The sequence below is a fragment of the Mandrillus leucophaeus genome, unplaced genomic scaffold (assembly GCF_000951045.1).
Source record: "Mandrillus leucophaeus isolate KB7577 unplaced genomic scaffold, Mleu.le_1.0 Scaffold128, whole genome shotgun sequence".
Classification (NCBI taxonomy): domain Eukaryota; kingdom Metazoa; phylum Chordata; class Mammalia; order Primates; family Cercopithecidae; genus Mandrillus; species Mandrillus leucophaeus.
Genome location: NW_012101209.1, coordinates 5,191,428 through 5,207,360, shown reverse-complemented (window position 1 = coordinate 5,207,360; position 15,933 = coordinate 5,191,428). Strand labels below are relative to the sequence as shown.

General features: G+C 38.2%; 1 protein-coding gene across 4 annotated transcripts in view; it reads left to right on the top strand.

The window, feature by feature from the left end:
• The first annotated feature begins 2,496 nt into the window (after positions 1-2,496).
• Positions 2,497-15,933, top strand: part of TAX1BP1 (Tax1 (human T-cell leukemia virus type I) binding protein 1) — a 109,008-nt gene continuing 95,571 nt past the window's right edge. For 3 of the 4 annotated variants that reach the window (XM_011972249.1, XM_011972247.1, XM_011972245.1), the window contains exons 1-2: positions 3,287-3,461; positions 10,057-10,225. Coding sequence is in view for 3 of the 4 variants with exons in the window: in XM_011972247.1 (XP_011827637.1) it covers positions 10,064-10,225 (162 nt within the window). In the remaining variant the exon portion in view is untranslated. Of the gene's footprint in view, positions 2,717-3,286; positions 3,462-10,056; positions 10,226-15,933 lie in introns of those variants that run through there. The other variant, XM_011972246.1, reaches the window with a different exon arrangement.

Here is a 15,933-nt window from a genome sequence, read left to right as displayed (position 1 = left end):
TTTCAAAATTATTCTGTATATCTTTCTACTTTATTTCTCAGAGTCCATTTCCTGCAAATTTGACAGTTATCTATACCATCCTGTAATATCTTGACCTGATTTTAAGTAGTTTCAGGGAAGAAACCATGCTTGATTCCTTGTTTTTCCCAGAGCACATAGTAAATGAACAAAACGTTCTTAGTAAGAAGCAACATGACACAATGGTGAATGCATGAACTTTGGAGGAAATTATTTTTGGTTAACAATTTTCTTCCTGATTCCTTTGTCCAAGCTCTTAAATCCTGACTGGAAAGTCCTCCCCCTATATCTCCTCATCAAAATCATACCTCACTTTAACAGTCCAGGCCTGCCTCTCCCATGAGAAGTGTACTGCTAACACTAGCCTGTACTTTCTCTCATCTCTGAATATCTGTCTTCTTATTCATTTATTTACACTTTAGTTACCTACATTTTCATGGGCTCATTTCTTTTCTTCCTTTTGCTATCATAAGTTCCTCTAATGAAATAACACTGTCTTTTAAATATAGTCAGCATATTTTCCCAATCAAAACACAGGACAACTGCCTACAAACTACTTGAAACTGTAGTTGCTCCAGAAAAATCATGGGTTACTCACTGATTTACTTTCCAATAATTCTCTCAATAGGTCTGCAATCCCTTATTCACCATTTTGAAATCTGAAAAGCTCTGAAAATTGGCCGGGTGCGGTGGCTTACGCCTGTAATCCCAGAAGGAGAATCGCTTGAACCTGGGAGGCAGAGGTTGCAGTGAGACGAGATCTTGCCACTGCCCTTCAGCCTGGGGGACAGAGGAAGACCCCAAACAAAAAAAAAAAAAAAAAAAAAAAAAGCTCTGAAAATCAAATGTTTTCTTAACATTTGGCGGCAAAACCTGTTTGACCTGACTCATTTGTCATTAAAACTTGACCTGAACCCAAGGGCAAAGTGGCAGAACCTGACCTGAAAAACTTGATCTGAAGTGAGACTATACACCTCATTTATCTTAGTGTGATATTCATAATTGTTCTGGAAAAAAAAGTTGACTGTGGGTGCTGCCCCAGATAGTGAGGAATGTCACATAAAACACACCTCTCTAAAGTCTGAAAAATTCTGAATTCTGAAATCCCTCTGGCAGAAAGATTTCACTTAAAGGAAGTGAATCCATATCTCTTCTAGCCGTAGTCCACTGCCATACACATAATAGGCTAACTTTAAGAAATTCAATTAAAGCCGGGTGCAGTCACTCGTGCTTGTAATCCCAGCACTTTGGGAGGCTGAGGCAGGTGGATCACCTGAGGTCAGGAGTTCGAGACCAGCCTGGCCAACATGGAGAAACCCTGCTTCTACTAAAGATATAAAAATTAGCCCAGAGTGGTGGTGTGCGCCTGTAATCCTAGCCACTGGGGAGGCTGAGGCAGGAGAATTGCTCGAACCTGGGAGGTGGAGGTTGCAGTGAGCCGAGATCATGCCACTGCACTACACCCTGGGTGACAGAGCGAGCCTCTATCTCAACAAACAAACAAACAAACAAAAAACCCAACCCCCCCCCCCCCACTAAACCCAGAAATTCAATTAAATACTAAGAGAGTATCTATTTATCTTGGTGGGAAAAATGTGGTGTAAAAATTAAAGGATCATTACTAAAATGAGTGAAGCAAGTTAAAATTCCAGAACAAATACCTTCCTGGGGAAAATAAGGTCTAAAAATTCAAGAAATTATTAAGAATAACAAAGTAAAAAATACCTGTGAAAATGTCTTTCGAGACCAGCCTGACCAACACAGCAAAACCCTGTCTCTACTAAAAATACAAAAATTAGCCAGGCGTGGTGGCTGGCGCCTGTAATCCCAGCTACTTGGGAGGCTGAGGCACGAGAATCGCTTGAACCCGGGAGCCGAGGTTGCAGTGAGCTGAGATTGCGCCACGGCACTCCAGCCTAAGCAACAAGAGTGAAACTCCGTTCCCCCCGCCCCCCAAAAAGGCTTTCAATTGTGGTTTTTATTAGGCACACTGTTTTTCTGATTTCATTAACTGAAAATTAGTGGTCATTAAAAATTTATTACATGTGAATAGGAATATGATTTAAACATACAAGGAGTGACATCTCTGACAAATTGTGCTTATAAAGTTCACTGCTATGTTTACATTTCTTAAGGGACACAGTTATTTCTACTACCAGAAGGCTGCTACCAGTAACGCGAGTGATAACTTAAGTTGATTATTCACACCGTTTTCTTCATCCATAAAATAAGGAGACTGGGACTAAATGATCTGTTAAGGTTCTTCTGAAATTCTATGATCAAGTATAGTACCCAGCACAAGACCAAGTTAAAAAATGTCAATACATAGGAAAGAAATCAGTCTGTAAATACTGAGAACCTGTATTATCAAAGCTAATGTCTTCTGAAATAGCTGGAAGTAAAGATGAAAGTATATGAAAGATAATTTTGAATGTTCTGTATTTAGAATGTGCTTCAACATTTAATGCGATCTAATTTACATATCCTTTCAGGTGCTATTGCAAGTTTTATCAGGGTTTTATGGCAACAGACGAATATGATGAATTCGAATGGGACACACTGGCTTCTGTGAAGTTACGATTCAAACTGAATGTCTAATATAGGAAGGCAATACATACAAAAGGCAAAAGTGATTTTAGAAATAACAGAACGCGGGACAAAGTTCACACACGGAAAATGATATGGATAACAAAAGCCGGTATCTCACAGAAATGCGGGTAGAAAAGAGGCCTCTCTGCTGGAGCGAGAGCAAATAGAATCAGACGGCATTAGAACTGAAAGGCTCCTAGGAGCTTTCAGTGAACAAAACTTCGTAGTCAAAAAAGCACAGGACTGGGCCGGGAGTTGAGAGACAGTCTTGGGAGTTCAGGGGTTTGCAGCCCTAGCCGTGTGGTAACTCCCTTGCTTCTCTGGCTATTTCCTTATCTATAAAATCGGTGGGTTAGTTTAGGCCGACTGAGACGCAGGCAGGGACACGGTACTGTTCATGGACCTCTGAGCTGCCCTTTCCACATCGCGGGTGAGTTACTTAAATCTCTAGTGTGTTTCCCCATTTCGTATGTCAAAATAATAATATAAAATCAGAATGTAAATCCAGACGCATTGTTTTTCTGCGATTAACTTGCTGAGCGAAAATGGCAAGGACGAACGAAGGAGAGAACCATCCTGCCTGCGAGATGAGGCACGCCTGAGCCCAGCTTCGCGTCCCGAGGCGGAGTGGGCTGGGGGCGTGTCGTAGCAGAGCGGCGGGGCGAACCCTCCAGGAGGCGGAAGAGACCGCCCCGTGGGCGGAAGTGACGCAAGGCCTACTGTCGGCTGTGAGGGTAGGTGTAGCCGGTCTTTGGGGGTAGGCGGTAGTGGCGGAAGAGGTTCAGCGGCTGATGGCGGATCAGGATCGGAAGCCTGTGTAACTTTCTCCCTTGGTCCGGGAGTCTTTCCACTGGGTAAGGCGCCTCCCCGGTCCACCTCAGCGCCTTGTGCGGGTCGGACCCCAACTGCATCTCTTTTAGGGCTCGTACTACACCCCTCTGCCCCTGTACTGGAGGGGCCTGGCCGGTCTCGGGAGAGGTCTCAGTGGTGACGAGGCTTTCCTTCCCGAGAACAAACCTTCCCTTCCGGACTGCGATTGTGACGGGGGTGTGGGCGACTCGGATCAGCCATAGAGTTTTGGAATAGCAACGGGTGGCCGCCCCACGCGGAGGGAGGTCCGCGGACAGGCCTTCGCGATTTGGGGGAGGCGTGTGGGACGGGTGCCTTTTGGCTGGGGACGAGTGACGCTGGCGACCCTCGAAGGAAAAGCTTCTGGTGTCCAAGGCTCAACTCTGGGATGACTGTTTTGAGGTCCCTGTGGGTGTTACCGGCGCAGTAAGCTGAGAAAACACGTAGGTCGCGTCCGAGAAGGACGCTGGGGTTTGCCTCTGCGGAGAGAAACCCAGCTGTTTTGGTTTGAGTCGCCGGTGGCGAAGGGGGCGGAGACTCCCTGCGCCGCCTACTTTTGAGGGCCGCGGGCGGAGTTGGCTGTTCCGGCTGATCTGCTTCACCTGGAATCCTTTCCCCACCCCGCTCCAACACCCCGCAGGTTCGCGAGGTGTGAACTAGTCCCGACCGACCTGCATTCCTCGCTTAGGGAATCTGTGACTAGAGTTTAGCGTGCGCGTGTACACCTTATTAGTAAAAAATAGAGCTTAGCATGCGTTTGTGTGGGTGTGTGTACACACCTTATTGGTAAAAGTTTTGTTGGACAACACTGGCATATGACTTTAGACGTACAGTGTTAGATTTCCGATTTCACACAGTGGTTATGAATTGCTATTATGTCAGGCTTTAGATGGGAAAATCTTAATTGTTCAACTGTCTGCATTCTGCTGATGTTAAAATTTCTACGTGCTGTGCACGAACAATTACTGGTTACAAGTTTGGTGCTTTATTCCAAAAGGATTTAAAGAGATCATTTGAATAGAAACTAAAAGTGGGTTGATTGTCCTCAGTGCTTTTCGGGTTTAGAGAAGGAGCTGAGGACAGCCTTTCTCCTTCGTTCTGTTCTTTTCAAGGGTAAACTTGAAGTATTGTTTGATGATGCCGACTTCTAATAAAGTTTTATTTATTTTTCAAGCTGTTCAACTTCAAAGAACATCTTATTGTATTTTTTGTTTTATAGCCATCACGTTCTTTTTTTTTTTTTCTTTGAGACGGAGTCTTGCTCTCCCAGGCTTGAGTGCAGTGACACGATCTCGGCTCACTGCAACCTCCGCCTCCCGGGTTCAAGCGATTCTCCTGCCTCAGCCTCCTGAGTAGCTGTGATTACAGGCGTGCGCCACCACGCCCGGCTAATTTTTGTATTTTTAGTAGAGACGGGGTTTCTCCATGTTGGTTAGGCTAGGGTCGAACTCCTGACCTCCTGATCTGCCCGCCTCGGCCTCCCAGAGTGCTGGGATTACAGGCGTGAGCCGCTGCGACTGGCCCATCAAGTTCTTAAATTGTAGACCGCTGTTTGTAGTTCTCACTGCAGCCATGTTTGTAGAATTAACCAGTAAATATCTTTTCCATAACAAAAGTAAAATTTTGGAATTCAGAGTTTCAACCTTTTTAATGATGTTGAAATAATTATGAAAGATCCTAACGATGCTCCTTGTATACTTCTTTTGGGGACTTTATTGTATTCTTTTGGAATGGATATGTAAAATCTGGGCTTTATGCATTTCTGTCTTTTTAAAGCTTATTTTGTCCCAAATAAACCTTCAGAAGAAGATAAAAATGTCCTCTCCCCTAATATATGTGGGCCAAGATCATAGCATTTTAGAAACCAACTTATAAAATCTAAGAAGTAAGTAAAAGTGGTGCGGGTGACACCTGAGCGGAATGTCTTGGCACTCAGGTGTAAAGGATTCTGGAACTAGGGATGCCTGCAATGGTGCAAGTTAATAGACTGGGGCCTTTGCTTTTGCCTCCTAGAAAAATTGCTGATTACATTTTTTTGGAAGCAGAGGTCTGTTGATAGTTGTTAAGTTTTTCTTTCTTTGAGCCACAGTGTGAATAATTGGAAACTGTTCGAATGTTGGACGTTTTTTGCTTTCATATGTTTGCGTGTCCTATCGGACTGAAGTTTGGAGATAATTCTAAAGGTTTTTTAGCTGAGGATTTGAAAAACTTTCGGTAACTCTGTCAACCATTACCTGAATTATAACACTTCTAAAGATACAAAGTGTTCATATTCTAAAATGCAGTGTTTCTGCTGCAGTAGGTCATATGTGGAGTGTTACTAATCTGTTTCATTTCTTTATTTGCTTTGGTTTTCCTATTACGGAAATTTTCAAACATACACAAAGGAGAATGAACAGTAAAATGAACTGACACTTTACTAATCTTGTTTTATTACCCCTCTAACATTTATTTTTTTCCCCAGGAGTTTTTAAAGCAAATCTTAGACATCAAGACGTTTCATTTACAGTTAGTTTAGCATCTTTAACTGATAAGGACTTTAGAAAAACACAGAATTGCCATAATTATATTATCACACATAACAAAATTATTTTTGAATTCTAATTGTTAGGACTGGCAAATTATATTTAATATTTATCTAAATTAAAAAGCTTAATTTGGCTTCATATGTTTAATGTACAGAAGTTCTTACTATGATCTATTTTTTAGTAAGTTCACTCAGGCTTATATTTTTGGGCTAAAGTAAAACAAGTATTGGGAACCACTGGAAAAATACTACCACAAAAGTCAAATCTGTTCTAGGGTTGAAAAAGTTCCAAGAGGAGTAAGTAAAGATAACGTTGAAATGCTTCCCCACCCCCACCCCATGTTTATTTTAGCTGTATACATAACTGAGTGCCCACTATGTATTATTTATCTTTTTTATAGACATTAATGCATTTGCAAAATAATAAAATTGGAATTTAGACCAAAGACTCTATAGTATACAGTTTACAGGATAACACACATAAAGAAATTCTAGAGGCATTGGAGCTTGAGGGAATGTAGGAGGAAACCTGAAAGAGGGCACTGTAGTCAGCATGTGTAAGCATTTCTGACTTTGTTTCCCAGCCAAATGTGTCTGGTCCCTTGATTGTTGACTGGACGTTTTGTACTTATCCTTGGCTTGCCAACTTACTATACTCCTGTTTGTGGAGATGCACTTTAGAGAAGGGGAATCAGAATTTGACATGGTAAAGCTGCTTGCTTCTACTTTGCTTTTTGTGTAGGGAGTGTACTTCTGTCCAACTGAGACGGGGTTTGTACTTTTTCTCAGGATGTTAGTGAAGCTACACTTCCCAGGCATTACCACAAGGTGATGCAGTGACTTTGCATATTGTTTCTCCACTCCCATGCGACCTTGACATTCTCAGTGAATTCCAGCATTTTTATAAGCTTGCCTGTCTCTTCAGTCTGTTATCTGTAGGAGGAGTGAACCAGAGGAACTATGTGGGAATTAGAAATTTTATTATTTAAAATGGGTTGATTAATGACATAATTATATTTAGATTGCGTTCATCCATGTAAACTTTTTAAATGATTCGTAGCTATATTTTAATAAGAAGAGTAAAAAATGACAAGGTACTGGAATGACTTTTGCAATATATTTCTATAATTATAGCAATTAAATTTTAAAAAGATTGGAGTGTTGGAGAGAGATTAATGAAGGCGATTAATAGGATAATCACAAATTATTTTACTTTTCAGACTTGTAAACATTGTGAATACTATATTTTAAAGTGAAATACTAGTGTTTTCTATTAGAAAATGTGAAATTCGGGGGAGGGTTTAAAAATGGGATTTCTGGTTAATAGGGCTATTTAAAACAATAGAAATAATACATTTATATATACTTGTAAAAATTCAAACAATAAATTGATGTAAAATTTAAAGTCCTTAAGTCTTGTTTTTACACACATCCCTTATAAGACTATTAACTCTATAGTGTATACTTCTTGAGTTCCTTTTGATGCATTTGTAAACATATACAAATACATATATGTATACCTATGTGCTATTTTGTACCTCAAAAACTTCAGTGAACTAAAAGTATAAGGTTGGATTGTGGATTTTTGAAAACTGTTTTAATTGAGGTTAACAGAAGTTTAAACACTTTTGCCTTGTCTTATAAAAAAAAATTGTTACAGCTTTGTTGTTTAATTTATTTTAGGAAATGACATGTTAAATTTTAAGAAAAAAGTATTATCCTTAATCAGCCTTTGATTAAAAACATGGGACGTTTATTCTAAGCTAGTTTATTTCCTTCTTACTGAAAATCTTTCTCAGAGGAAGTGTGACTGTTCACTCGCTTCATAGAAAAATATTCTCTTGATTCAGTTTTGGTAGTTGTATCTAATAGATGTTGGTTCAGTTGATTTAGCTATAGTTTCTTTTGCTGGTATCTTATAACCAGCAGTGACTTTTTTTTTTTTAAAAGAACTGGAATTGGTGATTTTTTCCTCTTTCTTAAGCCACTGACTTGAAAAGAGATTATCATTAATGACTTCATTAATATGACCTCCCTGGGAGCCCAAATTAGCTCAGACAACTCAAAGAAACAAAATAATAGAACTCTTCAGTTTTTTTAGGCAGAGTTCTCCAGTGTTTGTAAATGCTACCTTTTCATTTTTCTGATGGCTTTAGGTTACCAGGTAGAGAGTATACATAGTTAAGTCTTTCCATGAAATATGGTTGCTGGTAGCAAAGTCCCTTTGTTAGTGCAGAGGTAAAGGAGGATTGCTACTGAATATACTCTTTATCTTGGAATGCTTGCAAACCTCAGGTAGGGAGAGGCTAACAACTAGCCTGATACTCTACAGTTGTTTCCAGGTTCATGATTTACAGTCTCTTTTTGGGATATCCATTATATTCAGTAAAGCAGGACTTTGGCCGTAACAGAAGCAGAGGGGACATAAGAAGAAAGTTGGTATTTTTGAAAGTGCTTATTATTACAAAACTTTAAAAATTTGCCTTAGTATTTCAAACAGGTCAGCAAAAGAAACAGTTGTAAAAGCACACTGTTTCAGATCTTAGCAATAAGCCTTCTTACTAATGGCTAAAATATGAGTAGAGCCTTACTGCTGTGCTTGCTCTGTAGAAACTTCATTGATTTGTGAAGTAAATTAGATTAATTTGGTTAGCAAAAATCTTGCCCCAGTTTTCCCCATTATTACAGAGATGCCTGTTTTAATGACTCAAGCAAGTGCGGTCAGGACAGTCATAGTTTCTTATGTGTATTGTAGAATTAGTGATTGTACTTAGCCTGTGACAAACTCTGCAGATTGCTTTTTTGGGTAAATCCTCATTTGTTTCTGTTTTCTCAAAAGTAGAGCACAAAATAGGGAAAACATTTGGATCTTGCAGTTTTTATAATCTGCTTTCACCATTCATCTGCTATCCAGTGCTTGGTGTTTACTAAGCCAGTGAGCGTTCATGAATTTCTAATAGATTTTCAACAGTATGTATTTTATTAACACTACATTTCTATTTTTATTGTTAAATATAAGTTTATTTTAATCAGTAAACATGTGGAAAGGGTACATGAATACTAGAAGTCGAAGTACGATCATTGGACCTAGGATGAAATGATAGGTTTGTTATAGGTAGAGAAGAATGAATAAGCTGAGCCATTTCAAGTAGAACAGCTAAGATTTTACATGGTTTGAGAGATTTGAACAAGCTTGTACCAGAAACCCAAGAGGACAGGCTGGGTCTGGGATGTGTGGAAATGAGTGAGAGTTAGTAGTAGAGACTTAAGTTGTTGGATAGTGGTTCTCTTTTCTGGTTGCATACAGGATTGAGATTACTTGGGGAGATGTGGGGGCAGGGATATGTATATTCATATACACACCGACAGACACACATGCACACACCCCCAGGCCCCACTCCCAGAAAGTCGTCGTCATCTATTTTTTTTGTTTTTAAAGGCCCCTAATGATTCTAATGTGTAACCAGGGTTGAGAAATGCTGGTCCAGGGGATTTAGAAGGGCGGGAATGTAGGCACAGAGATGTTAGCATCAGGTTTAGTTATAGGATCCCAAAACCTAGGGAGAGGGGAAGAGATGAATGGGATGGGCTAGGTTAGGGAGGAAAATGATGAAGCTCAAGGGTTCTCATAGGAAGGAAAAGTTAATTGACCCATAGCCAATAAAATACTGACTTTTAACTGTCCTTGTTTCTGTTTCTAGTGTTCGTTACTAGGAGCCAGCAGGTTTATATTGGCAGCATGTGCATGAAAACAGCTCTGGTTCATTTGGTTTTGATTCAGATAGATGCAGAGGGCTAGGCTTTCCAGGAGAGTTGAATTTTTGGTTTGGTTTTTTAACTTTTAAATGCCCATATAACTTTCTGAGCCAAATGGGTTTTAGTTATTTTCCAGTTTGTCTGTATTTTTATATTTAATCATATTTTTAAGAAGTTGCAGTATTTACAAAGTATATATTTTCTTAATTATGACATGCAAATATTCATGAAATTTATATTAAATATTATGTATTTTCTGAAGGCATAAGTTTATTCTTAGTTGGTATAATTTAACTTGTATGAATTACTTGTTTCAGATTCACAATGACATCCTTTCAAGAAGTCCCATTGCAGACTTCCAACTTTGCCCATGTCATCTTTCAAAATGTGGCCAAGAGTTACCTTCCTAATGCACACCTGGAATGTCATTACACCTTAACTCCATATATTCATCCACATCCAAAAGATTGGGTTGGTATATTCAAGGTAAGAAAGCTTTCGGAATATGTTCTCCATGTAAACACTTTTAATTTTCTTTTAAAACAGATTGATAAGTAGCTTGTACTTGCCTTTTCTTAACTCTGCATTAAGACTCATTTTTTTAAACATCACCATGAAATATTTAACAGTGGGGAGTAGATAAAATGAATGTTGGGAACTCCATTTCACCAGATTTTCCTCTCTCTCATCAAAAAGTTTACCTTAAGGACTTGTGAAAATTTTTTCAGAATCTTCTTTTCCTATTTTCTCCGTTCATTACCTGAAAAAAAATGATCTTTTTCTTTGGATTCTTATAGTATTTACTGTCTTTTCCAGTCATTTGAAATTAATTTTATACAGCTTGACAGTCATGTTATTATCCCTTCTACTGTTGTCCTGCATGGCTTAAATATTGCTCAGATGGTATTACACAGTTTTAAGAGTATTCTGTTTGTATTACACAGTTTTAAAGTATTCTGTTTAACATGACTGAATAGTAAACTCTTTGATGGCAGGAGTTCCAGTTCTTATATTTTACGAGTGATTTTGTATAATACTTTCTTGAAAATAAAGGTGATCATTACAGTGGTACACCTCACTATGCAGGACATTTTCTGGCAATTTTTACTCTTCAGAATGTAGTGGAAAACCAAAACATAAGAGTGTCCTCTGAGCAGTCAAAATAATGTCATGAATGTCCAAACAGTAAAACATATTCACTTTTCTCCTGTGTTATTCTGTATTCTTCCTCAGAATCAGTTTGTTTTATTTTAGTTAGGATTTTTATGGGCTTGATATTTTGATTGTCTAACCTGTATAAAGTTAAACGACAAGGAAGAAAGAAATGAATAGCTGCTAGAAATTAGGCACATTGAAAGTGTCTAGAAGTAAAAGTCCAGCCTGATGGGAAGGCAGAATAACATTTGGACAAAACAAAGTTTTAGCATTTAACGACTTTTAGTTCCTTTCTTTGAATTCCTCATTTCTTGATGTTTCTGAATACAACATAATAGTTATTTACTGTAGTTATTTACCGTTTACTTTTTGTGTCAGTTTTTTAGGCTTGTTAGATCCCAAAATGGAGAAACATTCATTGTAACCGTTTTATGAAATCAGTAGTAGTTTTTAAATTTTATTTCTTATTTTTTGAGACAGGGTCTTATTCTTTCACTCAGGCTGGAGTGCAGTGGTGGGATAGTGGCTTACTGCAACCTGACCTCCTGGGCTCAAGTGATCCTTTCCCTGCAGCCTTCCAAATAGCTGGGATTATAGACACACCATGCCTGGCTAATTTTTAAATTTTTTTGTAGAGACAGGGTCTCATTATGTTGCCTAGGCGGGTTTTAACTTCCTAGGCTTAAGTGATCCTCCGTGTCCCAGCCTCCCAAAGTGCTGGGATTACAGGTGTGAGCCACCGCACCTGGCCTCAGTAGTATCGATTTTATGGGAGATACTGGTATCAAGTTAAAGATACTGATTGAGAACTGGTGTTTTCTGTAGTAACAGAGCAGAGTGGAAGAAAACAGAAATGTGATTGAGGAAAAAGAAGGGCATTTCCAGCAGGAAAATGGTATAGGTTAAACATCCTAAATCTGAAAATCTGAAATGCTTTGAAATCCAAAATTTTTTGAATGCTGACATGATGTGCTAAGAAAATGCTTACTGGAACATTTTATGTTTTGGATTTGGGATGCCCAACTAGTAAGTATAATGCAAATATTCCAAAATCTGATGACAAATTTAGAAATCCAAAGCACTTCTGGTCTCAAGCATTTCGGATGAGGGATACTGAATCTGTATAAGCAGAGGCTCAGAGGTAGGAATGTTCATGAGAATGAGTAAGTCAGTTTACAGCATAAGCTTCAGTTAGGGAAGTTGTGGAAGATGAGATTGGAGATAAGTTTCATTCTGTCTATGGAAGACCTTCAGTGTTAGACAGTTTATAGACTTTTTTCTAAAGGGCAGTGAGAAGTCTTTGTATATGTATGGGTTGTTTGAAAAATTATGTTTCAAGAAGATGAATTATTACCTTTTTCCTGCAGACTCCTTTTTTATTTCTTGTATTTTTTCATTTTTTTACAGCCAAAAGCCTGTGACTTTCCCTTCAAATCCAAACATCAGTTTTAACCATTTTATTACTTACATATTTCTAAATCCTTAATATCACTGCTCTAGTTCATGCCTTCCGTATTTTTTACCAAGACTGTTGCAGTAGGTCACCTGTTTTACCCCACTTTCATTCTTGTCCTCTAACCTTTGTTTTTTAACTGCTCTATATAAGCTGTAAAATGGAAACCTGAACATCTTTCTCTTATTTGAAACTCTTCATTGGTTCTTCATCATCTATGGAATAATGCCAAGACCAAATAACCTAGAGCCATACAGGGCTCCTGTATAAGATTTAATTTCCAGCTTCATTTTTGGTCATTCTTGCTGCTGCTTTTTTGCTTTGGTAATGCTGAACTATACTTCTTTCATTGTGCACTTTAAGGATTGCAAGTTTTCTCTCAGCAAAAAAGAAAAAAAATCTTCTGTTTAATACTTTTTCCATCCTTTTTGCCAGGATAAAACTTTAAAACTCAATAGGAAGTTCAAGCATATAGTAAAAATTTCAGGTAATACAGGAAGGCTCAAGGAAGAAAATAATCATGCTTAACACTTTTACCTAGTGTTAACTGTTGTTAACATAATGGTATATAGCTACATGTAATAAAATTACAAATAATTATACACATGCATAATGTGTGTGTAATAAATATATACACACATACTACTGATGCATCATAGTGTGTGTATATATTCATTGAACCAGTTTCTTAGTATTGGAATTTACACTGTTGCTAAATGCTTATCATTAATACGTAATAAAGTATTAATGTCTACCTATCTTCATTTTGTCTACTTATTTCATAAGGTAAGTTCTTGGAAGTAGAATCACCATGTTTATGACATTGTATGTTTTTAAGCACTTTATGTGTACAGCAAATTGCCCTCTAAAGTGATTTTGATAGACACCATATTGACAAGCAGGCAGGAAGAGAGTGCCTGGGTAGCAATTGTAAGGGAGGAGGAATGAAGATGGAAAAGTGGTATGCTTGAGAAAGTGTTAAGGAATTTGATTTGCTTGGGACAGCTATCAATTAAAAATTTATTATTATTATTATTTTTAGAGACGGGGTTTTGCCATGTTGCCCAGGCTGGTCTCGAACTCCTGGGCTCAAGCGATCCACCTGCCTCAGCCTACATAAGTGCTGAGATTGATAAGTGCTGGGATTGTAGGCATGAACCACCGTGCCCAGCTGCAGATACCAGTTTTAGAAGATGGATGGGAAAGGTTAGTTTGGATCATGTTGTAGATTGTTTTAATATTTGAGGGATAGTTTTTAAGTAAGGAGTAATAAAGTTTAGAAGTGAAGCTTAATCTTATAGTGCTGAGTATGATAAATTGGAATTTGAAGAGAATAGAGGTAAAGAGAACGTTTAGACTATCCTAATTTTCTATGTGAGATAGTGAAAGCCTAAAGTGGAGAAGGAAGTAAGTTATGTGTAATAATCCATAAATAGAATTCATAGGATATGTCAACAGTCAATTGAATTAGGACTGGCACTCATTCTATGGCATCTCAGTAAGGAGGAGCAAGGTCATGTGTTAAAAGTTGGGGAGGGCTTGAGTATAGATAATTGTCCTTGCTACTGTGGAAGAATGTCACAGGGAATTGGAGTAGCTTAACCAGAAGATTACTAAGCAGCAATTTTATGACTTTCTTCAGAGAGATTCAGCATTTGGAATTGTGTCAAGAGTGCCAGAAGTGGCTGTCATTCAAACTGGGTGTTGGAAAAGGGTGGGAATGGGAAGGGAAGAGGATGAAGGATACTACGGTGGTTTTGAGTATATTATTGAAATGATTGACTGATAGTGAAGTCCAGGTTGGGTAGGGAAATGAGTGAAGCCAAACAAGGGATATAGACCGAGTTGGAGGTTTTTGTTCCTTTTAGTTTTTTTTACTCCCTCTGCAGTATTGATTGATTCGTTTTAATTATAATGAAAATAAACATATAACATGTTTATTATTTTATACGTTCACCTCTCATCTGAGCATTATACTCCCTATTTTACAGATGATGGAACTGAGGTCCAGAGATTAAAGTGACTTGTTCAAAGTTATCCATTACACATTGGAGCTGAGATTTGAACCTTATGTAAATTGGCATTCAATAATTATTCTCTGGCTGTTTGGTTGAGCTATCTGATTATTCAGAATTAACAACAGAGTTGCTAATAAGTTCAGCATGGATTTTCTTTAGTGACAGAATTGAAGTAAAATTACAGGAAAAGATTTAGAACTGCACCTGATGCAGGCTGGGCACAGTGGCTCACGCCTGTAATCCCAGCCCTTTGGGACACTGAAGCGGGCAGATCACTTGAGGTCAGGAGTTTGAGAACAGCCTGGCCAAAATGGCAAAACCCTGACTCTACTAAAAATATAAAAATTAGCCAGGTGTGGTGGTGCGTGCTGGTAGTCCCAGCTACTCAGGAGGCTGAGACATGAGTATCGCTTGAACCCAGGAGGTGGAGGTTGCAGTGAGCAGAGATTGCACTAGAGCACTCCAGCCTAGGTGACGGAGCGAGATTCCGTCTCAAATAAAAAAAAAAAAAGAACCGCACCTGATGCCATATCTTTATTATTAAACCAACATTAATTGCAGTAAAACATTATATGTTACATTATATTTGAGTTTTGTTCTGTTTTGTGTTTATGAATTTGATTTGGTCTTAGTTGTATAAGTACATAAGCATGAGGAATTGGTGTATGTTTAGATTTATGCTTAGTACAAATTAAATTACCTTACAGTTAAAGACCCCCAGTGGATACCTGAAATTACAGATAGTACTGAACTCTGTTTACATTGTACTTTTCTGATACAGTCATACCTATGATAAAGTTTAATTTATAAATTAGGCACAGTAAGAGTTAACAACAATAACTAAAAATAGAACAATTATAACATGTAATTGTTATATTACCTGATACCCGGCCTGCATCATTAGCAACTCTGTTGCTAATTTTGAATAATCAGATCTTTCACTTAACCAAACAGCCCGAGTAAAAGTTATGTGAATGTGGTTTCTCTTACTCTCAAAATATCTTATTGTACTATACTTACTTATTTTGGGGTCTTGGTTGACCTTAGGTAACTAGAACCACAGAAAGTGACACCTTAGATAAAGGATGACTACTGTAGTAACATTACGAGTCCATTAGTTTTTGTTTTTTAAACTTTAGAGTCTTAGAATTCTCATATCTCCGGAGATACTGTTCTAATTGGAATTCTCACATCTCCGAGATACTGTTACAGTTGAGGAAATTGGAAGTGCAGAGTGGTCATGTGATGTGTTCAAAGTTACATTGCTAATGCATGACGTACCCTATACTAGACAAACAAAACCTCCCTATAAGATACTGTTTTCACTGCATCCTGCTGCCAAGCACATCAAAAACTAAGTTGCCTGATTAGAAGGTGGATCTAAACAGTGATTTTATTCTTGAGTATCCTGTTTCAAGCTTTTGTTTCTTTGTTCCTTGTTTTTCCTTTTCCTTTTCAAATTTTTTTCCTCCTCCTCCTGTTTTCCTGCCTTGGTCTCCCCTTCGGTCCTGTCTCATTCCACTCATTTTCTGTTTAAAAAAAAAAGTCCTCTGGTTTTAAAAAAATAA